This window comes from Sorex araneus, chromosome 7, assembly GCF_027595985.1.
Source record: "Sorex araneus isolate mSorAra2 chromosome 7, mSorAra2.pri, whole genome shotgun sequence".
NCBI lineage: Eukaryota > Metazoa > Chordata > Mammalia > Eulipotyphla > Soricidae > Sorex > Sorex araneus.
In genome coordinates this window covers 39,319,502-39,343,788 of record NC_073308.1, presented here as the reverse complement: position 1 = coordinate 39,343,788, position 24,287 = coordinate 39,319,502, and the positions used below count along the sequence as shown (strand labels likewise).

Genomic DNA, 24,287 nt, shown 5'->3' with positions numbered 1-24,287 from the left:
GACCCCCACTCTCCCGACCTTGAATTCTTTCTCCAACAAGGACAATCACTGAGGATCAAGGGTGTCCCCATCTTTTTCTTTCCCCTAACCTTGGGTCCCTCCCTGGAGCTGTGCATCCCTGCTCCTCCCTGACACCATCACAGGGGACTTTAGAAAACTGCTCTGCACTCACTTCCATGAACTTGCAATAGTTGAAAGTTAATCTCCATAGGGCACGCCTGGTCAAGAGAAAATGGGAGTTCTGGTTAAATGTTCTCCATCTATCTGAGCCACTTTCACAGGGTGCCTGGACACCAACTACCTCCCAGCAGTTACTCATTGCTAACTTTCCTTCACTCCTACCCCATTTCACGCCTCTTGACTTTTACAGTCTGGAATCATTTCCTAGATATCTACACATAAGTAAATTTTTATCTCAGGTTCTTTTTCTCAGAGCCTAAATTCAGGTTAATTTCCTTAGCAAATAGTTATACATGAATTAGGAAATATCAATTTATAAGTGATCATCAAATTTTTGTAAGTAAAGGGTTTTTGAATTAAAAAATAAGAATCCCAATCATAAAACCAAAATGGGTGGACTGGAGAGACAGTACAGTGGGTAGGGTGCTTGCTTTGTATGTAGCCGACACTGGTTTGATCCCCGGCATCCCATATGGTCCCCCAAGCACTGCTTGGAGTAATTCCTGAGCATCACCAGGTGTGGCCCCCAAACTAATAAACAAACAAAAAAAACCAAAACGGGATCTGAAAAGAAGCTACCTTGCTCTGTTGGGACAATCCAATTACCCAGCCAAGATCAGACAGATGTTCAACTCAAGATGGAATCTATCCCAGACTCAAAGGTTGGACCTCTTTTGGAGATAATTTATCTGATAAGACTCTTCATACAGGTCACGAAGGCCAAAATTCTTTCTCTTTGACAATGCCCTAGCAAGAAACTCATTAGAGCCCAGGACAAGGCACTTGGAAAGGTTATATTCAGTTTTATAAAGTAATTCTGTGCAAGCCCTCTCTAGGGTCAACTTCAACTCTGTGTGTGTATAAACTCTCCTCAGTACGTCTGTGTGTGTTTGTGTGTGTGTGTGTGTGTGTGTGTGACACCCTGTGATACACAGGAGTTACTCCTGGCTCTGCACTCAGGAATTACTCCTGGTGGTGCTTGGGGAGACCATATGGGATGCTGGGAATCAAACCTGGGTTGGCCGAGGGTCACACCTTGTGATGCTCAGGTGTTACTGAGCTCTGCACTCAAGAATTATTCTTGGTGGTGCTTGTGGGACCATATGCCAGGGATCCAATCCAGGTTGTCCAAATGCAAGGCAAATGCTCTACCCACTGTACTATCTCTCCCGCCCTTGCCTGTGTCCTCTAGGACAAGAATTCTCTTTACTTTTTTGACCTCTTTCTCTCTCTCTCTGAAAAAATCACACATTCTTCTTAGAAATAGTCCCCTTCTTTGGCTGGAGAGACAGTAGAGGAGTTAAGTGATCGCTTTGCACATGACTGACCCTGCTTCAATCCCTAGTTACCGAAGCTTCTAACCACCACCAGGTGAACCCCAACTCCCCAACTCCCCCCACCAAGGATTAGTATTTCCCCTTAATAAAACTATTTAACTTCATTCTCTATCCTTGAAATTGGGCCAAAGATCAGAATTAGACAAAGGTTCTTGCTCCCCAAACTAAAAATAAGGCCAATTTCCCCCAGTTTACCTTTCCCTCCAAATATCTTTATACACATTTGCAGACAAGATGAAACATGCCTCAGGGAGGGGAATTTACTGTTCAACCTGGCGCTCACTGTCTTGAAACCCCTTCCTGTGACCGTGCAGGGCAGACAAGATGGTTACTTTAAGGCTGTGAGTCCGCCACCCTCCAACCTGTCAGCTTGTTGCCAATGGTGTCCTTGTTTTCTGTTCTTGGTGGTGGTGGTGGTGGGGATTGGGCCACACCCAGTGATGCTCGGGGGTTACTCCTGGTTCTGCACCCAGGAATCACTTCTGTCAGTGTTTGGGGAACCATATGGGATGCCAGGAATCGAATTCAGGTCAGCCAGATGCAAATTAAGCACCTTCCTTGCTGTGCTGTCTCACCAGCCTGCACTAAGCATTTTTTTTTTTGACTGTCGCATGTCTGTCATGTGATTAACTTTGGAGCTGATGTAGAACTGAAGCTTTCACAGTCATTTCTCTGTGGTGAAAGATAAAAAGCAAAATCTCCCAAACCTGGACCGACTTTCCTTTCCCTGGGAAGAGGTTCTCAGTCATAGAATAACTGAAAGAGGGAATGTAGTGTAGTAAAGGGGGTTGTCTAGATCACCCTTGACCACAGAATACAGGGAGGAGAAGGACAGAGAAGAAAAAAGTGAAGTGGTGGAGGGAGAGGATGAGAAAGAGAAGCAACAGGGGAGCAGAGGCAGGGGCCTGAGTACACTGATAATGTAGGGTGTGGTATAACTATATATCCAAACCACAGACTCAACAACACTGAAAACATGAGATCCAAACAACAACCACCAAAATTTAAAACATGCCTGGTGCTGGGGGCAGGAGGGAACCAGGGGACACTGGGGAAGAGAAATTGACACTGGTGGTGGGATTGGTGCTAGAACATTCCTTGTCTATAACTCAATGATCCGGGCTAGAACAGCAGGTAGGTTACCTACACTTGCCTTGTAGGTGGCTGACCCAGGTTCAATCCTGGCAACCCATATGGCAACACCAGTACCACAAGCACAGAGCCAGGAGTAAGCCCTGAACACTGCCAGTTGTGGCCACAAAACCAAAGAACCTAGCCAAACAAAGCTCAACGATCAACAACCTTATAAATCACAGTTCTTTAATTAAATAAATGAAAAAAAACCCAAAATGAGTTTGCAGCTTTACTTATATTGATGGAACCAGGATTTGAACCCAGGGTTTCACATGTGCAAGGCAAGTTCCTAACCCTGAACCATATCCCCGGATCCCAAGCTAAGGATTCTGAAGGCTTGGATTCTAAGTTGATGGGACTGGCCCTCAGTAGACACCCATGAATGCAGAAGACAGCATGGAAGCATGCATATAAGACAGGCTTTGCCCTTCCTGGTACCCACATAAGTTACTGTTGGCCCCGGGAACATCTGGTGCAGATGGATCCTGTCCTCTAATATCCCCGCCACAATGTCTGGTCTGCAGCTGGGTCGTGGGTTTTGATCTGTTCCCAGAGGTGGGAAACCAGCACAGGGAGAGGCATTGGGAATCTCTCCGAAGAATCTCAGCTTCTGGGGCAGGAGAAAGCTAAATGCAACCACAAGGTCCCCCAAGCATGGTCGCAGCAACCCCTGAGCACTGAACCAGGAATAGCCCAGAGTATACCACCAGCTGTGGTCCCCAAACCAGAAAGAATCTAAGAAGGCTTACTCCTTGCCACCCTCTGTATTTGAATATCACTTTATTAACAAAATGAACAAAAGGAGAACGGTTTTTAAATTAAATAAATTACACAAGTATCTCAAGAAGCCCGGTCTTCCCCGGGAACCACATCATCACAGGTTAGTGTCATGAAGAACATTCAAAAGTTTTGAAATTCTGGATTATTTCCTGCCCCATCCGTGTCCAGAGAGACTCTGTGTGATCTGTATTCTTCCCAAGGTCTTTCAACAGTACATTCTCGTCAGTGTCTCCCTCTGCCCCACACGCTCCCTCGGGCTCCTGGTGCACTTCAACCCTTGGCTAACCCTCCTGGAGCCCCAGTGCCAGGCCACTGCACGGGGCAATGCCCTTGAGGTGAGGCTCTGTAGAGATGAACAGTCACATCACTAGGTCTTCAGGGGTCTAGACACTTGGTTCAAAGGGAATTTCTCACTTGGGCTGTCCTCAAGCTCCGTGACCTTCCCTACCTCCTGGGTCTGAGCTGGACTTTGAAGGAGGTGGAGCAGGGGACGGTGATTTGTCATTGGTTAGGGTTCCTGTCCTCCTGGAATTTGGCACTTGGGGGTGCTGGGCACAGTGGATCCAGATAACATTGTCTTCTGCCTTCCCCTGGCAGTCAGATGAATTCCCAGAGAAGCAACGCTCGTGGCCAAGAATCTGCAGGCTCGTTGCCAGCTCCCCGTCCTTTAACTCTAAGAAGACTTGCTAGCTGACCGGCTGAGCTGCACACAGACATGCAGTGCAGGTCAGGCTGAAGTGGGGAGATGGGGACGTTTCCCAGGCTGGGCCAGCCCAACCTGTTGGGCAGGGTTCAACACGTGGGGGAAGCAGCGGAGACAGGCTAGAAGGTTTACGTGCATTTCCACAGAAAATTTCCAGAATCCTTGCCCTGGGAACCCATTAATTTTGAAGTCAGAAGTGGGGTTCCTTGGGCTGGAGAGATAGTATAGTGGGTAGGGCGCTTTTTGTTGCACATGGCCAACCCGGGTTCAATCCCTGGCATCCCATATGGTCCCTTCAGCACCATCAGGTATGATCCCTGAGTGCAGAGCCAGAAATAACCCCTGATCATTGCCAGGCGTGGCCCCAAAACTAAACAAACAGACAAACAGACAAATAACCCCCCTTCCCCGCCCCACCAAAACAAAGTGGGACTTCTGTAGTTATACCCTTATGTACATGGAAAACTGACCCCTACGCGCACCTGTCCTAGACACTGGCCTCGGGTCCTGAGTTGATTAGGGAAGCCCTGTTGGGACTTCCCCAGGATCTGTGCCCACACGGGGTGCAGCTGTGCCCACAGTGGGGTGCACCTGGCTTGGCGGGGGAACTCCCCACCCCCCATGTGCCCAGTGAAGGATTTAAACTGATCTGGGATAGTTAAAATCCTTTTGCAAGGGAGGAAGAACAAAGCAGATCTTCAAGGAGGGGAGGCATTTTCTGGAGAGGCTCTGAGTTTGGGGGCATCAGGCCAAACCCAGGCCCTGCCAGTTTACTCTTGGTTGGCACTAGCACCCCTCCCCTCCAAGTCTCCCATACAGGAGGGATTGCCAACGCTTTTGTGCAGGATAACTAGTAACGGGTGCTTTGCTGCCCCAGGGTTCTGTCTGCTACTACCCAGTCCCTTTGGGGTTTCTACCCGGTGAAAACAAGAGGGAGCAGCCAGCCAGGGTGATGTCAGAGGAGGGGGTGGCTGCCAGGGGGAGGTAGCGCTTTCGGCCTTGAGGGTGTTCCACTCCACAGGCCAGAATTTGAGGTGATGAATAGCAAAGGGATCCCAGCGCCTTTGAGATATGGAGGAAGGAGGGGTGTGTGGGGGGGAGGGTCTAGTCACTAAGGCAGAGGTTCCTGGATGCTCAGCTATCAAGGAGAGTTGAGGCAAGGTGCTCCCTGGGTCCTGCAACACAGAGGCTCACCCAGGGCAGCCGCACCCTCCTTTCCCTGGTCCTTCACGGCTGGGGTCACTGAGCGAGGCAGGAGGGCCAGTAGGTAGGTCCAGGGCAGATGCGCTGACTCCAGAAATGTGGGCAGCGGGGAGGAGGGCCTCAGAGAAGACAGAGAGAGGAGTCCTGGGGGCTGTGTCCTCTCCATGCAGGTCCAGGCTCCTCCTTTCTGGAAGTTCAAGGTGGCCGGTGCTCTGGGGGTGACACGGGGCCCGGCTGGGTCCTCACAGGGCGGTCAGGGTCTCTGCATGAAACATGCTCCCAAACATGTCCTGGGGGAAGGGGAGAGAAGGAGCATGTCAGGCATGTCAGTGCCAGAGCCCGAGGGTCTGGGGGCTCGGCCGAAAGGGGCATCACGAGTGGGTATGTGTGAGACAGAGCAGGGGCAAGGCCAGCCTGAGAGAAGCTTCCAGAGGCATTTGGAGGAGGTGCCTGGAAACTGGCTTGAGGACCCCGCTAGTGTGTGCAGGTCTTTGTTGTCCTTCTCTCCCCAAGACGAGCCTCTCTAGCCCCCTGGGGTCCTGGCCTGCGAACTCTTCACAGCACCGGCTTATTTCCTGCACTCTCAGGGCTGGCTTCAGAGGGCCCATGGGGTACAAAACCAAAAGGAACGGCACCGTTTGGGAGGAGATTCCTCAGCCCAACACAGCATTTCTCTCAGCCTAACTGTGTGGCTTATCTAGTTATGGCAATTCTGGCAGGCCACTCTGAGTTTGGGGGCATCAGGCCAAACCCTGCCCCAGGGTTCAGGATCCAGAGCGGAGAAAGTCTTCCCTCTGCACAGCTCTTCGCTCCCAGGCCGGGACCCATAGAGCATGCACCCCTAGAATTCACCTGACCCTTCTGATTGTAGTTTCGCGGGCACTGGTATGTTGTGTGTGTGTATACACAGACACTCGGCTGCCTGGCACCGGGGCAGGGCGCTCAGAGTCATCACATAAATTCCTGCTGAGTCAGTGGGAGAAACAGGGGACTCCTTTGCTGCTCACACGGCAGAGGGGCAGGTGGTACCCCTGTGTTCCTTAAGTTACAGCGATAAGAACTGGAGCCCCGTGGTGTTACGTGGCTTGCCCAGGATCATGTGGGATGTGTGAGAGTTAAGAATAGCTGTCAGTTCTCTAGGACGTGGTCCAGCGTCTTTCCCTTCCCCCATGATGCCATTCAGGGGCTGAGAAGAATTAAGCTCTGCTATTAAAAGAAAGATGCCGTTGCCTTCAAGGTTACTGCTCTGGCTTAGAGGTGAGAGAGCCCCGCACCAGCCCCTGGGACTTGGGGGCTGCTTCCCTCCCCTCCTCACCCCGGGGCTTACCTGCTCTAGGTCCCAGTAGGCAGGACTCTGGTCTTCGGAGTCATACAAGGAGAGCTCAGGGTCCGCTGGAGCCTGGGAGGGAGACAGTGCAGGCTGAGGACGAGCGGGTGGTGGCGGCTCTGGCAGTGCCAGGTGGTTCGGAAGTGTGGCTGCTTCTCCCCTCCCTCCTCCCCTGCCTCTCCAGCATCCTGAGTCCTCCCCTTGCTCTGGCCAGACACACCTCAGTGCCTGCCCTCCTTTGTGGGCATTTTGGGGGTGGGCGGTGTTTCCTAGCGTGCGAGAATCACTGGCTAGCTGCCTGACCAGGGGCAGCTGCTGTCCTTCTCTAGGGCTCTGTTTCTGCGCCAGCAGGACCCTCCCAGTGGCTATGCTCTCGAGAGAAGCCTGTGGCTGACACCTATGAGTATATTCTGTGATGTAAAAGGCACACTATATGATGTCAAAACAGTAACAATAAGTCTCTCAATGAGAGATGTTACTGGTGCCCGCTCGAACAAATCGATGAGCAACGGGATGACAGTGACCACTATCATGTATATCACTTAAAATACATCAATAACTGGATTTTTTTTGTGCAAATGACAAGGACTCTTCTGGCATCTCTGTGGAGAGTTTATGAAGCCAGAAAGTCTTCAGAGCCTCTCCAGCTCCCTTGGGGGGTGCAGACAGGTGCCAGGGCCTGAGCTCCCCAGGGCAGCTGTCGTCCGAGAACATAGAGCTTCACCCCATCCTGTCTCAAATGGTTGGTTGCTCTAGAGCCAGAAGAACCTCGATGATGACCCCCATGCCCCCCACCCAGCGATAAGGCCTGGGGCATGGAGGGCTCAGGCGACCAAGGGCAGGGGCTGAACCGGAACTCTGGGATAACCTGGGCAGGAACCCCGGGTGTGTGTGTGTGTGTGTGTGTGTGTGTGTGTGTGTGTGTGTGTGTGTGTGTGTGTGTGGAGTTTTTCTAGGGTTATGTAGCTCACCACCACTTACTGAGCTAGTCAATTGTATGCCACAAATTTGAGACCGTGTTAGGATCCGTCTCTTTACCCAGTCCCAGCCTATGAGCTCTGAGCTCAGCCTGAAGGAGGGGGAGGGGTGGGCAAGCCCAGGGCGTAACCTAATCTGACCCGAGTGTCTGTGTGATCTGGAAATTGATTTTAGCAGAGGTTTGTAAGGGGCTGGCATGATAGTTTAAGGGGCTTTTCATATCGGGATACTTGGCATATGTCCCGAGCACTGCCATAGAGACCCCTGAGCACAGAGCCAGGAGTAGCTCTTGAACAACGCTGCATATGGCCCCACCCCAATAAACCAAAACAACAAAGTTTAACTCTCTCCTGCCCCCACCCCAACCCACTTGGGACCTGGAGAGAGTATAGTGGGTTAAGGCCTGTCATGCTTCTGACCTGGATTTGATCCCCAGCACCCCATATGATCAGTCCAGACCCATCAGGGCTGATCCCTGAGTGCAGAACCAGGACTAAGTCCTAAGCGCCACCAGGTGTGTTTTCCACAGAGGGGGAAAAAACACCCAAACAAACCCCAAACCACCAAAAACCAAGACCCCACAAACAACCCCCAGAACAAAACAAAATGCACTTTCAAGTGATATAAAGATATGATTATCATATGTAGTTGACAAACCAATACTCTTATAGCCAAAGCAAGAGAAAACCACTTTGAGGTAGTTTCATGTGCTTTTAGGGACACTCAAAGGACAGCTCCAGGCAAGAGACAGGCTTGGCCTTGGCGCCCCATCTTCTGCTACTTTCTAAAAGCGCCCACCCCCCACCGCCATTCTTGCCTGGCTGCCTCTGGGCCTGGCCTTGGGTCACCAGCGCCGGGCGCTTACCTCGGGGAAGCCTGGCCTCTGGACCGCTCCTCTGGGGTTCGCCTGGGCGAAGAGAACCGCATCGTGGATGCTGGGGAAGACGTGCTTGTGCTCCAGGCACCCGTCCTCAAAGACGCCTCCGTGGCTGATATCCTTGTACACCTGGGCTGGAAGCCGGGAGGGCACCTTAGAGTGTTGGCTGCCAAGGGCCTGTCTGTCATGCCAGGCCCAAACAGCAGAGGGCACTGTGGACCCGAGGGTGGCCAGAGGCGCAAGGGGCGCGGGAAAGGCTGACTCAGGTCTGAGGTCACCGCGGCCTGCTCAACCCTCCGCCTGCCCATCCGCCTGTTGTTTTCCAGCCTGCCCTTCACCCTCCGACCTGCTCCCCTCCTGGGCACGATTTCCTGAGGGGTGACAGTGGGAGGGACCCACAGATTCTAACTCTGGCGTGCGTGCAGTCACATCGTTGTCCTTGCAGATTCTCTGGAGCGGGGCCTCAGGCCCTCGGGAAGGGCAGGCTCCCTCTCCCTGGCGTGCACGTGACTGCGGGTCTGTGCGGCTGTGTGTGTGGGTGCGGGTGCGAGGGAGTCTGTATAAGAGTGTGTGTGTGTGTTTCCTGGGTACTCGGGTTGTGTGCACTAGGTCGGTGAGACTCATGGTTCAGACCTGGAGTAGCCCAGTTCGAGAGGTTCTTTCTGAAGTCTGTGTCGCCCCGTCTGTTACGGAGCCCCCGGGGGTAGCGCAATCTGGCCCCTGTCTCCTGAGACTGTCCAGAGCTCTTAGGAGCAGGCAGTAGTTTGGGGGTGCTCTCCTCGCCACCCCTTACTATTCAGTGTCCCGCCCCCCCCCCGTCCCCTTGTCCCCGCCCCCCCCCTTATGCCAACCTTCCAGCATCCTCTTCGTCTTACCGTGAATGTTCACCAAGAAGACCTTCACCCCAATCTTCCCATAAGTGGAGCTCAGCTACAAGTGTTGGGGAGACAAAGGGAAAGGAATGTTCTGAGTTGGTCTCAGAGTGATCCACAAAGCAACACTTCAGAGGAGGGGAAGTCAACAAACAAGCCAGCCTGAGAAGCCGGAGACAAAAATAGCAGCAAAGCCACCCCTTCTGCCTGGAGTGCCGGCGCCGCTGCGAGGCGCGGAAGTGGGTCCTTGCCAACAGGGAGGGCACTCGAGTCCCCACCGCCCTTCTCGGGGCGCTCTCCTCAGCAGCTCCCCCACCCACACCCCTCCTTCCTCCTGGCGCTGCGGCCTGCGGCCTAGAAGTGAGGGCCTCGGCTGAGCCCTCTGCATACAGTCCAGTCGAGGGCACAGGTGGCGCCCCTGGCTGAGAAAGGAGCCTCCCGTGCAGCCTTGGTGTCCCCGGCTGAAAAGCTCTGTGGTGGACACACGTAGTCAAGCTTCCCGCGGCTGGCCGTCCCGGAGCCGGAAGCCGGGAAGGGGGGTCCTGAGATGATTTCTTTCCCTTTTCTGGGGAGGCTGAGGCCGGCAGGTCTGGGTGAGTGGGGAGGGCTCCACTCAGAGGCCATGGGGCGGGCGGTGGAGCCTGACAGGAAGTGTGGGGCCTCCGCCAGAGAAGGCGGCTGGACGGAACAAGTCCATTCCGGTGCCCTGAATTCCGGGCTGTCTGTGCCTGCTCGCGGATGCCATCCGTTCCCCAGGGACAGGGGGGTCCCTAGGTGACTTTCGCCTCCACGGCAAATGGCTCCTTTAGCTTGTCCGCCCGGGGGTCCCGGGGAAAGGTGTGACGGAAGGCAGGGGTGTGGCTGAGGGGGAGGTGGGCCTGCACCCCCTGCCCGGGGGCCTCACCTTGGCCAGGGCCTTGATGCCCATCAGGTCCACAAAGCTGACCCCGCTCAGGTCGAGGATGAGGGTGTGGAAGGTGACGAAGGGCGGGACGCTGGCCAGCAGGTCTGTGGGCTCCGTCGGGGTCTCCGCAGGGGCCGGGGCCTCGCAGCGGGCAGCCGGGGAGCTGTCGGGGCTGAGGGTGATGTAGGACACGCTGGTGCCGTTGGCAGGGGTCTGGTTGTTGTTGGGGTCTGTGGGGGCAGCGTTTTCGAAGTCCTGCTGCAGCTCCTGCAGAGACACCGTCTGGGGCGGGGCAGGGAGGGGGTCTGAGCGGGTCTCTGCCGTCCTCCAGAAGGCCCAGCCCTCTGCGCAGGGTGGGGGCAGGGTGCCCCTTTGGAAACAACTGGGCTCCTTTCTGTGTGTCCGCCTGCGCTGCCCCCCGGGACGCCCAGGTGAGCTGGGCACCCCAGGAAATGCACGGTGCTAGGTCAGAGACCGTTTTAGCCCAGATACGGGGGCCGTGGAGCTCTAGGGTGGGCTGGGAGCTGGCAGCCTGGCCCAGAGGAGCATACTTGGTGCTCACCCACCAGTGAACATGGGGACTCTGGTGTTGCCACGAGGCCCCACGGAGGCTGTTCCGAGCCCAACTCACCTTGGTTTTCATGAACAGAGACTTTCTCCGCTGCGAGGGCATCGCTCTGCCCTTCTCCTGCTTCTTCAGGTACTTCTGCTTGGCCAGCAAAACCTTCTGGGGGTCCAGCCCGGTCTGCAGGGAAGGAGGCGGCAGGGGTCTCCACCCAACCTCTCGGCTCCCTGCCCCCCCCCCCCCCCCCCACCCCCGGCCTTCCATCACCTCCCACTGCTCCCAGCCCCTGTGGGCCCAGGTGCCTCGAGTCATACCTTGGCAATGACCTTTTGCCTGAAGATCTCTGAGTTGGCAAAGTAGAGAGGGGAGCAGTAAGTGACAATTTTAATCCCTTCTATTTCCTGGACCTGTGACAGAGATACTGAGCTCAGTTAGCAAATGATTTATATTGAAGGTTCTTAGGTTTAGAAACCCTCTCCTTGGGGTGCAGCAAGGCAAAGGGGGCCTTCACGGCTTGGGGACTCACCCTATTGTAGGTTTTGGGGTTCACATAAATGTCCGTATCCAGGACCTGGGCCAGAGCATAGCCATTTCGACTGGGTGAAGAAGAAGGAGAAAAGCAAGAGAGAGCGGGTGAGGGCCGGGGGGTGGGTGGAGACGCCTGCTTGGTGCTCATGTTTGCGCCAAACTCGCAGGACGACTTTGCTCACAGCCAGGCCAGAGGCGGGGAACGGTGCAAGGTGAAAGGCTGCAGTGGCCCCCAAATCACCACCCGCTGATGTTAAATTCTCAGGGTGACAGGACTTCCCTGACATTCAGCAGCTTGCCTGCCCGCCCTGCCCTGCCCTGCCCCTGTCTCCGTGCATTTGGTATGGATGCTGATTTGTTCTTTAGGACGTTCACAGCATCTGTCCAAGGGTCTGGAAGAGCCTTTGGAAGGAAGCGGCGTCTCACCCACCTACTTTGCCCCAACTTTCCTCCCGCTAATACCAAAAGGTAGAGTCAGTCCTGGACCGGCCAGCTGCTCCTCAAGCCTGGTGGCACCTCCAGAAGGTGGCAGGGCACGATGGACCAGGACTTGGCCGGGAGCTCTCAGCAGGCTTGCCCCAGGGCCCCCTCTGTGGCTTGCAGGGACGGGCCGTTACTCACAACTGGGTCTGGAAGACCACAACCAGCACGGAGAAGGCGACGCCCACAGCCACACCGTACGGCAGACTCAGGAAGAAGGAGGAGAGGAAGCTCACCATCCAGACACACTGTGCGGAGAGGGATGTCAGAGTCGGCCTGGGGGAAGCTGCCTCTTTCAGAAAGCCTTCCTGGATTAGCGCAGGCCATTCTCTGCTAGGAGAACCTCAGACACACCCTTCCCTTTTCATGCATGTCGGTGCTGTTTTATGTTTTTGTGCTATGGTTACACTTCATTTCCATGAACTTTCTTCTGGTGGGTTTCCTCGGACTTTTCTGAGTCAATTGGCAACCCTAGCGGTCACAGAAGACAGGTTGGCTTGGAAGGGCACAAGTCTCAGATCAGGTGTGCCTGGGTTTCAAGTTCCTTTATTTGCTCTCTAAGTGATACTAGTTGCTTAATCCTGAGGGAATAACACTGCTTAAGGAAGGAGGAAGGAAAGAAAGAAGGAAGGAAAGAAGGAAGGAAGGAAGGAAGGAAGGAAGGAAAGAAGGAAGGAAGGAAGGAAGGAAGGAAGGAAGGAAGGAAGGAAGGAAGAAGGAAGGAAGGGAGGGAGGGAGGGAGGGAGGAAGGGACGGAGGAAAGAGGAAGGAGGAAGGAAGGGAGGGAGGAAGGAAAACAGGAAGAAAGGAAGGAAGGAAAGAAGGAAGGAAGAGAGGGAGAGAGGGATGGAGGGAGGAGGAAGGAAGGGAGGGGGAGGGAGAAAAGGAGAGAAGGAGGGAAGAAGGGAGGGATGGAGGGAGGAGACAGGAAGGGAGGGAGGGAGAAAGGGAGAAAGAGACAGAGGGAGGGATGGAGGGTTCTAGCCTGGGGAGAGACTGGGAGAGACCCTCTCCCTCTAACAGTGGCTGCATAGCCTGCAACTGAGGACACTCCCTGGCTTGATTGTGTGAATTGGGGGCAATACTGGATGCAGTTTATTAGTTTCCCCCCCATGTACCCCCATATTCCTCCAGGACCACTGAGTCTGTGGGTGCTTACGGAGAATGGTGAGGGTCAGTTGCACCCGCACAGTCTGTGGACAGCTGGGGCAGAGGCGTGAAGAGCTGAGCCTGAGGTTGGGAGGGGGGTCGTCTTCCTGCTCCCTACCCTGATCTCTCACCCCAGAGGGGCCCTCATTTCTCCGGCTTTCGGCTTCCTGCAGAGGACAGTGCACAGGCACTTCCTGTCCTGGAGTCAGCAGCCGGGGGGCCTGGGGTCAGAGGCTCCGGACCCCAGTCCTGACTTGCCTACCTCCTGCCTCTGAGACTTTGCTAACTGCCTCTCGGAGTCCTGATGTCGTCATTCAAATGAAGGGCACCCCCCTGTCACAGATCACAGGGGGCGTGTGGCGGGTGTCGGTGGGAGCAGGTGTGTAAGTGGAGGCAGCGGCTCTTCTGTCCTGGTGCCCTCCCCACGCTGACTGTGTGACATCGCGACTGTCACCCCGTCTCAGAGGAGGACCCCGGGCTCCTGAAGCCTGGTGACTCGCTCAGGATCCCAGTTTGCTGGCTTTATGCTCTAGTCTTTGGTTCGGTTTGGGGACCACACCCCAATCTGCTTGAGGACTACTCCCAGGTCTGTGCTCAGGGCTGACTCCTGTGGCACTCAGGGAGCCCTGTGGTGCCTGAGTTGGGGACGGAACCGGGGCCTCCCACATGCCAAGTATGTAGCCAGACCTTTGAGCTATTTCTCTGGCCACAGATTTCTTTGGGGGGGGGGGGAATGGCACACCCTGGTGGTACTCGGGGCCCTGGGGGCCACTCCCAGCAGAGCTCAGAGGCCATGTTGTGCCAGGGTCAAGCACAGGACTCCTGCAAACAAAGCATGTGTTCCAGTCCTTTGAGTCATCTCCCAGCCCTCCTTTTGCTTAAAAAAACAAAACAAAACAAAACAAAACACCAAAACTATAGGGGCCAGAGCAATAGCACAGTGGGGAGGGCACTTGCATTGCATGAATGTAACTTGGGTTCGATCCCCAGCTGATCCCCTTCAGCTCTACCATGAGTGGTCCCTGAGCACAGAGCCAGGACTGATCTCTGAGCATCTCTGGGTATGGGCCCCAAACTTAAAAAAATAAAAAAAAACCCTACAAATCATAGCTGGAGAGATCAGATACATTGAGCATCTGCCTCATGTACCACCAACCTAGGCTCAACCCCCGGCACCCTGTGTGGTCCCCTGAGCCCCGGCAGGAGTGGGCCCCGAGCTCAGAGACAGGAGTCACCCTGCCGTATGTGGCTCAAATACCCATAGCAAACAAACTAGAAACCCTAACTCTATGCATAGCTAAGACTCTGGGGGCACAAGACACAATTCAGATGACGACACGCTGCTTCTTTAAATACATGTGTTTCTTCATTTCAGCCTCCTAAGCAACCCCAGGGGGCTAAGTGGTATACAATGCCCATTTCACGGGTGAGGCAGCTGAGGACCTGAGAGGTTCAGGGACTTGCTTTCGGCCAAAGAGTCAAGGAACAGTTGAGTTCACTCACACCCAAGAACAGGGTGTGTCACCTCAAAACCTGGGACTTACCACTCAGTTATGCTTATGAGGGAGCGGCCAGTTTGGGGGGGTGCAGGGCTAGAGGAGGGAGCTCAGGGGGGCCCCGGTACCTACACAGTCCAGCTTGCTCCTCCTCCACAGGTAGAAGGGGTCGGCCAGTTGTTTGAGGGAGTTCTTGAGGTTGACGGCGATGAGTGCTCCTAGCACGGACTGGGGGAGCAGAGCACGGCTCGAGTCACACCCCTGCCCCTTCCTTACGGGGATCCTGGGTTCCGGGACACGGCGGCCCTCAGAGCCCACAGCGCTGCTATCAGCATAAGTTGGGAGTGCAGGGTTTGAGGTGAGGCCTGTGCTGCCTCCTTCGGTCTTTCCCCTCTCTAGGAACCACCCCCCCACCCTGCCCCGACCCGGGGCCCTGAGTGGAGAATGGGTTAGAGGGTCAGCCGGCCCCTCCCCCTCTCAACCCAGCTGCCCTTCCCTGCAGTGGGGAGGCACTGAGCGAGTGGGTCAGCAGCGGGGTCTCGGCGGGTTTGTCTTACCTTGGGGAGAGGGGAGAGGTAGGACCCTAGCACCAGCATGGTGACCATCACCACCAGGGACACGCACAGGCTGGCCACCTATTCAGAAGAGGGGGTCAGAGAGCATGCAGCGCTGGGCTGTGGGCCCGAGCAGTGTGGGGGCGGGTGTGTGTGTGTGGGGGGCTCACCTGTGATTTCCCTCCTGCCCCGTCCACAGCCAGAGTGACCGACAGGGCACAGCAGATCACGTGGATTTTAAAGAAGGAGCCGAAGAAGTTGCTGCAGCCCAGGGCGATCATCTCCTGTGGGGACAGACGGGGACAGGTGGGGATAGGTGGGGACAGACAAGGACAGGCAGAGGTGGGGACAGGCAGGCTTGGGAGAGGGTCGGGCTTGGCCGCACGGGGCACTCACGGGAACAGGGAGGCGGAGAAGCTGCCTCTTAGTTGGGCCGAGGACGTGAGAGTGACCCCACTGCTATGAAGCTCCCCCCAGCCCCAATCTGGAAGAGCCTCTCAGGAGGACCCCATCTCCCCTCACCACGGGCTGGCAACTGGCCTCTCCTCTGCCCCAAGGCCCCCTGGGAGGACCCCCTGCAGCTCACCCCTGCCCACCTGGTTTGAGTCTACGTCGTAGCCATGCTTGTTGGCCAGGGTGCGACCCACGGCCAGGTTGATGACGTAGCCCACGATGGCCAACGAGAAGGCGGTGCCAATCATGTCCTTCCACTGCTGGACCACGGGCCACACTGGGGTGGGAAAGCTGCGGGAGTCAGGGCAGGCAGGGCCCGGGTGAGGGGACACAGAGGTCGGCTCCAGTCCGTGTGGGAGCCCCCCACCCCCTGCAAAGGGCAAGGCCAGCACCCTCCTTTGCTCTCAGCACTCCGCTCCCAGGCCCAGGACCTGTGCTCACTGGGCGCAGACCCCTTCCCCCCCACCCCCCCCACCCTGTGCAGAGGCAACCCCAGAACCGCCTCCACCCTGCAGCACAGGCTTGTCCTTACACACCCCTCCCGCCCCAGCCCCCACCCGAGTCGAGTCGCTGTGCTCGCCAGCGCAGGCTGATAGGGTTCCCCTCCGTCTGGGGGCAGGGAGAGCAGCGGGGGTCAGACTTGGCTAGGCAGCCAGGGAGATAGTACAGTGGGTAGGGCACTTGCCTTGCACACAGCTGACCTGGGTTTGGTCCCCCCGAGCCCCCACCAGGAGTCACCCCTCCTGAGTGCAGAGCCTGGGGTAAGCCCCGAACACTGCCAGGTGTGGCCCCCAAACCAAACAACCAAGAGAAGAGACGGAGGTAAGGAAGGGCGGTGAGGCCCAGGCTGGGAGGGGCGGGGGCCCTCTGGCAGTGGGACTCACCCGGACTGGATCTCTCCCACGACCTGCATGTGGTACTTTTTTGGCATATGACAACCCCCAGAGACGGCTGTCGCCACTATCACCTGCAAACCCCAAAGCAGATGGGCTTTAAGTGGGGGCCCTGAGCAGGGTCTCCCCAAGGAGTCCCTATCCTCTGGGGACCCCAAACCCTCCTCCCTGCCTCCTCAAGGAGAAGCCATTCTCCTGACTTCCTGTTTCACTGGCGCCCATGGTGGGGTGCTCGGGTGATACGTGGGAGGGATGCCTTGAACCCTGACTGGCGTTGGCTTCCTTTTCCCGTGGCCTCTCCCGTCTGGCCCCTGCCCGTGCCCCACTGGGCGAGGGTCTTACCACGATCATCTCCGTGGGGATGGGGAAGCGGATCTTGTGCATGAAGCGCGCGTTCAGTTCCTTCACCAGCACCAGGAACACGCCGCTGATGAGCGCGAAGATGAGTGAGGCCACGTTGGTGTGCGGGAGGCCTTTGCAGATGTCGATGAAGGTCTGCAGAGAGAACGACTTGTTCACCGTCCCTGGGGGTCCAGCAGTCTCACCCGGGGCCCCGTGCGTCCCTGCGGGGCCTGCCCTGAACCTGGGTGGGAATGCTCTTTCCCTTTCTCCTCCTCATTAGGGAGGAGGGAGATTAGAACTCAGGCAGAGAGGCTTTGCTGTTCAGCTGGACTGAGGGACTGGGCTCAGGTAGGAATTCTCAACATGCTCCCTGGGGCCCGTGCGGGTCAGCGGGAGTGCAATGGTTGAACACTGCTGCTACAGAGAGTGTTTCATTTCCTGCAGGGATTAAGGGTTCCGCTAAGAAGCTCAGCCAGCCCTCAGAGGCGTGAGTTTGACGCCCCCTTCACAGTGGCGCCCAGAACTGTGGGTTGGGCAGGGCCAGTCTGAGAACATTTCCCAGGAAGGAGTTCACCCTTTCGGCACACAGCCCCCGTATCTGCTTGAGCCCTCCCATTTGCTGGGGTCCTTCCTAGACTCACAAGGACGATGGACCCTGGGCCTGTGTAGGAGGGGACGGTCAGCCCGAAGATGTACTTGAGCACCGAGATCAGGATCTGCAGGCCAGCTGCTGTCATAAATCCCCGGATGAAGGACTCGGAGAGGTAGATGGCCACAAAGCCGAACTGCACCAGGCCCAGGCCCATCTGCGAGGAGAGAGGGGGTGGAGGGAAGGGAAAGCGTCAGCGGGCTCACCCACACGTTCTGTGCTGTACAAGGAGGGCAGGCACCCTGGGGAAGGGAGCCCTTCATGACCTGTCTTGTCCTCGAGTGACCCATAGGCACGGGCCCCTTCACTCCTGCATCTCTTGGGCTTCAGTTTCTCCACACAGAGAGCAAACCTGTCTTTCCCCAATTTCCTCTCTCTGAAGATGACTCCACCACCACCCAGTGGGTCAATCAAACGCTTCGGAGTCATTGTCCCGTCTCTTACCAGGCCCCGTGAATGCTCCTGGCAAGATGGCCTCAAATCCACTCTATCTCGACAATTGTCACCATGGTCTAGCCACTCATGGGCTCTTCCTGGACAGCACATGCTGTCCCAAGAGGTCCCCTGACTCCCAGCCACTTCCCACCTGTCATCTCTGTAGCCTGGTAGATCTTCAGAGACTCCCAACGAGACCCAAAGCAGCTGCTTGGAGACAGGCCTCAGACCTCGTCTTTGACCCTTGAAGACCTTTCCAGATTCTTCTTTGGTCTATCCCCAAAAGGTCCCTGGTCCTCTGGCCACACCACACTCCTTGTCTTGCCATTTCCTGGCCTGTCCCCACTCTGTTTTGTGGACTGTTCCTTCTCTCCAGCCTGCCCTTCCAGATCAGCTTTTGCTCCTCCTTTAAGACTGGCCATCATGGGCTGGAGCAATAGCACAGCGGGTAGGGCATTTGCCTTGCACGCGGCCGACCCGGGTTCAATTCCCAGCATCTCATAGGGTCCCCTAAGCACTGCCAGGGGTGATTTCTGAGTGCAGAACCAAGAGTAACCCCTGTGCATCGCCAGGTGTGACCAAAAAGAAAAAAAAAAGAAGACTGGCCACCGTGATGGATGACAGCGTCTCCCTGATTCTGCCTGTGGTACCCTCACAGCCATCAGCATAGCCTCCCTCCGCTGCTCAGCTCGCTGCCTACCAACGTGTCTGTTGAGACGGTCCCTTTCTCTGCTGAGCATTGTGGGAAATGGGTCTTTCATAGTTATTTTGGACCCTGGTGTCTAGCCCAGTTCCCGATGCAGGGGGAAAGGGTGGCTGAAACGAGTCACAGAAGGTGATCTCCGAGGGGTGTCCCACTCTTGCACTTTGTCCCTGTGCTCCTTCCCGGCCTCTTTCAGAGTCTCCTGTTGCTGGGTACAGCTGGGGTGGCCATAGCGGGGAAAGTGTCCGGGGGGGACTGATGACTGGGCACAGAGGCTGAGCAGGGGAGGAAAGGGGAGAGAGGGCAGAAACCCAGGATGGGGTGCCGGAGCGGCCGGGGCTCTTGTGGTCCTGCCAGGAAAGTGTCCAGGCTTTCTGTGGTTTGGGGAGTGGGGAAGGAGCGAAGGCAGAGCCTCTAATCACCTTTAACCCCGGAAGTGGAGGCAGGCTGGGAAGGGGTGGGCTTCTCACCTGAATGATAGCTGTCAGGCACGCCAGCGTCGCAGACACGTGCAGCCGCTCCGCATCCATGGCCGCAGTGTCCACGTAGCTCTTGTTGGTGACATTGTTGAAGAACTGAAATTTCGACTCTGGGGCCAGCTGCAGACAGATGTTACCCACCAGGATGCTGATAACGGCAAAGGTACCTGTGGTGCCCCACCCAGCCAGCAGAAGTCAGAGGTTTGCTCCACACCCAGGGAAAGCAGAGGGGCCCAGGCATGCTCCTGTTGCCCTGCGGGACTGACCCCTCACTCTTCCAACCTCTCCGGCCTACCACCTACTGCTCCCACTAGCCGTGGGCTACACTGTGTGGTGCCCTCACCTCAGTGGAGTTTATTATCCACCGGCCTCTGGAAATAAACTTGGAAATACAGTGCCCGGCCCTGAAGCCAGGTCTCGTGATGAGCCCCATTCTCCATTCACAGGGTGCCCTGCCCCCTGGGTCTGCTGGCGTCCCTAGGAGGCGTGACGACCCTCACAGCTGCTTAGTGCTGCATCACGTGACACATTCTCTTGGGCCAAGAAGAGGTTGGGCCATGTTCCACAGAGGGAGACACAACAGGCAGCGAGACTGAGCTCACAGACATGCAGTAGTTTCTCCGAGGTCACGGACCTGTCTGATGCTCACAGAGACAGACGGCCGGTGAGGGAGGAAGCCCCTGAAACCGTCGGCCACTTCCCGTGGCCCAGGTCATCCTGCCTGCTACGAGCGAAAGGCCTTACCTGGCACCATCTGGTGGATACCCCCCAGGAAGAAGTAGGTCAGGAGGGGGAAGAAAGAGGAGTAGAGGCCGTTGACTGCAGGAAGGTTGGCCAGCAGAGCGAACGCCATGCCTGTGAAGGACAAAGGGCGGACGGCTCAGGTGTGTCTGCCCCGGGAGGCACAGAGCAGGGCGGGGGGCGGGGAGAGGCATGGGGGCAGCCCCGGCTGAGGGCAAGTCTTCACCTTGTGGGACCTGGATGGAGCCCCCGCTGAGTCCCCCGAGCAGGTCAGGGACGATGTAGTCTTTGATCTTGTACTTGGGGAGCCAGGAGAGCACCGGCAGCAGCCCCAGCACCGTGGTTTTGATCTTGGCTGAGGAGCATCTGCAGGGGAGGGGCGGGGTTTCCCATCAGCGCTGCGAGCCTGGACTGTCCTTGTGGCTTGTCCCCAGGGTCATTCACTCCATTCACTCATTCACTGTAGCACTGTCGTCCGTGGCTCATCGATTTGCTCTAGCGGGCACCAGCAACGTCTCCATTGTGAGACTTGTTGTCACTGTGTTTGGCATATCGAATACGCCACGGGGAGCTTGCCAGGCTCTGCTGTGCGGGCGGGATACTCTCGGTAGCTTGCCGAGCTCTCCGAGAGGGGCGGAGGAATCGAACCCGGGTCGGCCGCGTGCAAGGCAAACACCCCTACCCGCTGTGCTATGGCTCCGGTCCATGGAAATGAATCAAAAATTCGCAAACACCCACATTGCATGTGTGCTGCAGCCTGGGAAGAAGGGGCTGGGGGCGAAAGTCCAGTGAGTGGGAGGACTCAGGTGCGAGCGTTCTTTTGCCCCGTGAAGTCACTGGGGGAAGGGGGTAGGGGGGAGCTGTTTGCCGGTCAAAGCAGGGTGGGGAGAGCCGATCCCTTTCCTGTTTGTCGAACACCTTGAGGTCCTTTCACAGACCTCGGCAGCAGGAGGAACAAGGCTCCCTACAAACCGAAGGGTGACAGCTGCTGGATTGATGGCGGGAGGGGAGGGGGGCATTTGCTTTTCTTCTCCTTGTCACGGGAACTCAAATACTCAGGGCCCTTTGGTGACTCACTGGCCCGCTCTGATTAGGCCTCCTTCCTGCCCACCACCAATTCCTGCTTTTTACTGTTGCTCAACAATAGTTTCCCTGACATTAGGTCCCTTGGATGTCACCCAAGACAGAAAGCAACAGACAGTGCTTTGTGCCCAGGTTTTCTGTTCTGACCAGCGTGGGGCAGCACTTGTGGTTGCTGCCGGACCCCTGTTTAACTCTGGGGGAGATGGACCCTCTCCTGCCTCTGGGATGGTGGGTGGGGAGCCGGGCATGTGGAAGCATCGGAAGCCTCTCTTAAAGCACTGGACGCAGAGAGAACCAGCCCTGCAGGAACTCTAGGTCTGTCGGGGGCAGGGAGTGCCAGCCTCAGGAGTTGAGAGCTTGGCCGGGAAGAAAAACAATTCACTTGAGGACTCGTACCTGCCCAGCTCACAAGGCTGCCCCATGTGAGCAAAGCAATCCTGAAGCCCCAGAGCAGGGCTGGGAACAGATGCTGAACACTTAACACGGAAGTTCCGGAGTTCACGAAGGAAGTGGAGAGAAGAGTTAACGGGAGGACATTCATTCATTCATTCATTCATTCTGCATCATCAGAACATACTTCTCTGTGTTAGCCTCAGGGGATTGTTAGCTCCCCACAGCACTTGAGCATTTTTATCACTAGAATCGCTTAGGATGTCAGAACAGAAATAGCCCAAATTGAACTCTGTGGGGTGCAACGGCGGGCATAGACCGCCTGCTTCCAAAGACACGGAGAGCCTGGCCACTGGGTATACCCCAAGCCTTGACGGTGACTGGGCAGCGATGGAGCCTCCCAGGAGAAGTAGGGCTGGGCTGAGGCTTTCAGTGAAGACTCAGGTGTGGGATTCCGCAGCCCAAACCGGCTCCGCCTGCATCTCCACTTCACGGCCAGTGACCTCAATCCATGTAACTGAATCAGCTGTTTCCCCTGGGGAGTGAGGAAGAGCCAGCCAGTTCCAGCCAGGCTTGAGTGAAGGGGGAAGCCCTGTAGCCTCAGGCTCCCCCGTGTCTTGATCCCCTCCAGCGGCCCCTTCCTGCTCCGTTCCAAGGGTCTGAGAGGAGGATGGAAAAAAGCCTGGAGCTGGGGGCATCCCCTCCTGGTCGGTTCCAGGTAGGAGAGCCCCTGCATCTTGGGGCTGGCTTCAAACATCCTCTGGACCAGGAGAATCAGGAGCGGGAAAGGGGGGGAAGAAGCCCTGGGGGTGGTCTCTGTGGACTTCCCTGGATAAAGAGGGGTCGGGACCTGGAGCAAGCCCCTTCTTGAGATCCCTGAACGACCCTGCAGTTCCTAGAACCTTCCCAAAGCTGAGATGGTACTTGTTGTGGTCTCCATCCTCCCCGGGTCGCTTGGGTCCATGAGGTGGTTGGATCTCAGAATCAGGGTTCTGGAACCGCCCTGTCTCAGAACTTCCCGGAACCCTGGCCTAGGAACCTGGTGAAGGGCCCTGGTCTGGCAGGGCAGGATTGGGGGGTGGGGAGGGGAGGGAAGAGGGTCTGGCTCGGGGCCATGTTACCTGAAGGCATTACGAAGTTTCTCTCCCAGTGGGTACGTCCGGTCCTTCTTCTCAAACTCCTCGTCGAAGAGGGTGAGGGAGTATGCGGCTCTGTCCACCACGTAGCGGGGCCTGGGCTGGCTCATGTCTGGGGCATTGACGGGCTCTGGGAGAGGCAGTGGTGGGGGGGGGTGAGGGGCATCTCTCTCCCCAGAGCCAGCTGGGCCTGCTCTCCCGAGTCTTCGCGCGGCAGAGTTTTATTCTGGACTTCCCGCCCCACCCAGGAGGTGCCTCCCTGCCCTGGCTCCGGTCTCTCGGCCGCACTCACTTCTCTCGGTGGCCTTCCTTCCCAGGCACCGATGATGATGCACGCACTCGCCCTGGCTGTTTTACTTGGCGCCCAGCACGTGGCTGGCACTCCACACCTGTGACATCACCATCACCCCCGCCGAACAGCAGGCAGAAGGGAGGTGAGGGGACAATGGCAGGATTAGCATGTTGATCCGACCCACCCACCCACCGCACGCCCGCCCCGGGTGCCCCCACCAGCCACTCCGCCTCTCCAAGGCCTCAGTTTCCCTGGCAGGAAGTCTCCTACTACTCAGTCAGTTCGCTAGGAGGAAACAGAAAGAGCCTGCCAGGAGGGCGTGGGGTGGCGGGGGACCCCCCCCTGGAGGCCCCTTCTCCAGCAAGGGACCCAGGCCTTCACTCACAGGCGTCCCGGGGACAGTGGTGTGTTTGGGGGATCGGGATGGTCGGTGCGGCGCTCCCACGGCTTCCTGTCCTAACCTTTCCCCCACCCTTGTGTACTGTGTCTCTCCTCCTCGCTCTTTGCGCAACCGTGCTGACGTTCCAGAAGCCGAGCTGGGCAGAGCTGAGTGCCAGGGCCCCTGAGGCCCAGAGGAGCTCCCCACAGGAGCCTTCTCCCCCAGACCACAGCTGGCTCCCCTGGACTCCTGCCTGCCCCCGGAGCTGGCAGAAGCCCACGTGGAGGACCTTCGAGGAAGGGGGAGGGAGAGGGCAGCTTAGAGAGGACTCGTCGTGTCCCGGAGCTGCCGAGTGGCAAGGCGTGGTGGCAGTTTGGTGGGGGATGAGACTGAAAGTGAGGAAATGCCCCACCCCCGCCCTCACACCCCCTCGGTCCCCACAACCTGCCCCCCTGCCCACCCCGGGATGAGGGGAAGGGGCTAGGGATGTTCCTCAACTCTCGCGAGAACCCAGGTGAATGGGAGGGCGGCAGTATGTGAGGGTGGGAGGATGGCCCGAACAGTAATAGTGTCCAGAAACCCAGAACTCGCCTTTACCGGTAAGGCAGATGCCAGCAGGCTTCTCTGGACCTCGGTCTCTTTTTCCTTCCTTGTTTTATGCCACTCCCATTGGTGCTGGGCTGGGGTTGAGGGGTGTGTGTGAGCATTCCCAGTGGTGGGTGCTCAGGGCCCCTGAATGTTGGGGATCTGATCCAGGGCTTCCACATACAAAGTCTGTGTTCCAGACTTTTAAGCCATCTTCTTGGCCCAGAACCTCAGTTTCTCATCAGAAAAATGGGGCAATACTTTAGAGGGTTGTTATGAAAATCAAATGAGTCTAATTGGAAGCTAAGGGTTATGCAAAATGTGAAGAGAGTTATTATTATTATTATTTCTTTTTCTTTTCTTTCTTTCTTCATTATATTTTTTCCTTTTTGGGTCACACCTGGTGATGCACGGGGGTTACTCCTGGCTCTGCACTCAGAAATCACCCTTGGCGGTGCTCAGGGGACCATATGGGATGCTGGGAATTGAACCCGCGCTGGCTACATGCAAGGCAAATGCCCTACCCTCTGTGCTATTGCTCCAGCCCTATTATTATTATTATTTCTAATGTTAAGATTGCACCTATAATACTAATAAGATGAAGTGCCTTTGGGTACCTGTGCCTAGCCCCTGGCTGGTGCTTGGTAAAGACTCGACAAA

General features: G+C 56.6%; 1 protein-coding gene across 1 annotated transcript; it reads right to left on the bottom strand.

Annotated features, from left to right (window-relative positions):
- Positions 1 to 4,492: 4,492 nt before the first annotated feature.
- Positions 4,493 to 22,481, bottom strand: SLC26A9 (solute carrier family 26 member 9). Its single transcript, XM_004610065.2, has 20 exons — positions 22,357 to 22,481; positions 19,989 to 20,128; positions 19,766 to 19,876; positions 19,013 to 19,188; positions 17,397 to 17,561; positions 16,756 to 16,908; positions 16,405 to 16,487; positions 15,664 to 15,811; positions 15,238 to 15,351; positions 15,071 to 15,148; positions 14,646 to 14,741; positions 12,010 to 12,116; positions 11,387 to 11,456; positions 11,175 to 11,267; positions 10,927 to 11,040; positions 10,296 to 10,577; positions 9,395 to 9,449; positions 8,508 to 8,653; positions 6,665 to 6,736; positions 4,493 to 5,627 (listed from the first exon to the last, which is right to left on the bottom strand). Exons 1-20 carry the CDS (start codon positions 22,479 to 22,481, stop codon positions 5,580 to 5,582), a joined length of 2,376 nt encoding a protein of 791 aa, XP_004610122.1. The 3' UTR covers positions 4,493 to 5,579.
- Positions 22,482 to 24,287: the final 1,806 nt, after the last annotated feature.

Excerpts from the sequence above, each read along its gene's own strand:
- SLC26A9 (XM_004610065.2), bottom strand. The coding sequence starts at position 22,481 with ATGAGCCAGCCCAGGCCCCGCTACGTGGTGGACAGAGCCGCATACTCC. Across the intron at positions 19,877-19,988 it reads CTCCATCCAGGTCCCACAAG|GCATGGCGTTCGCTCTGCTG; the intron begins GTGAAGACTTGC and ends TGTCCTTCACAG. Across the intron at positions 11,041-11,174 it reads GGCAAAAGGTCATTGCCAAG|ACCGGGCTGGACCCCCAGAA; the intron begins GTATGACTCGAG and ends CCTTCCCTGCAG.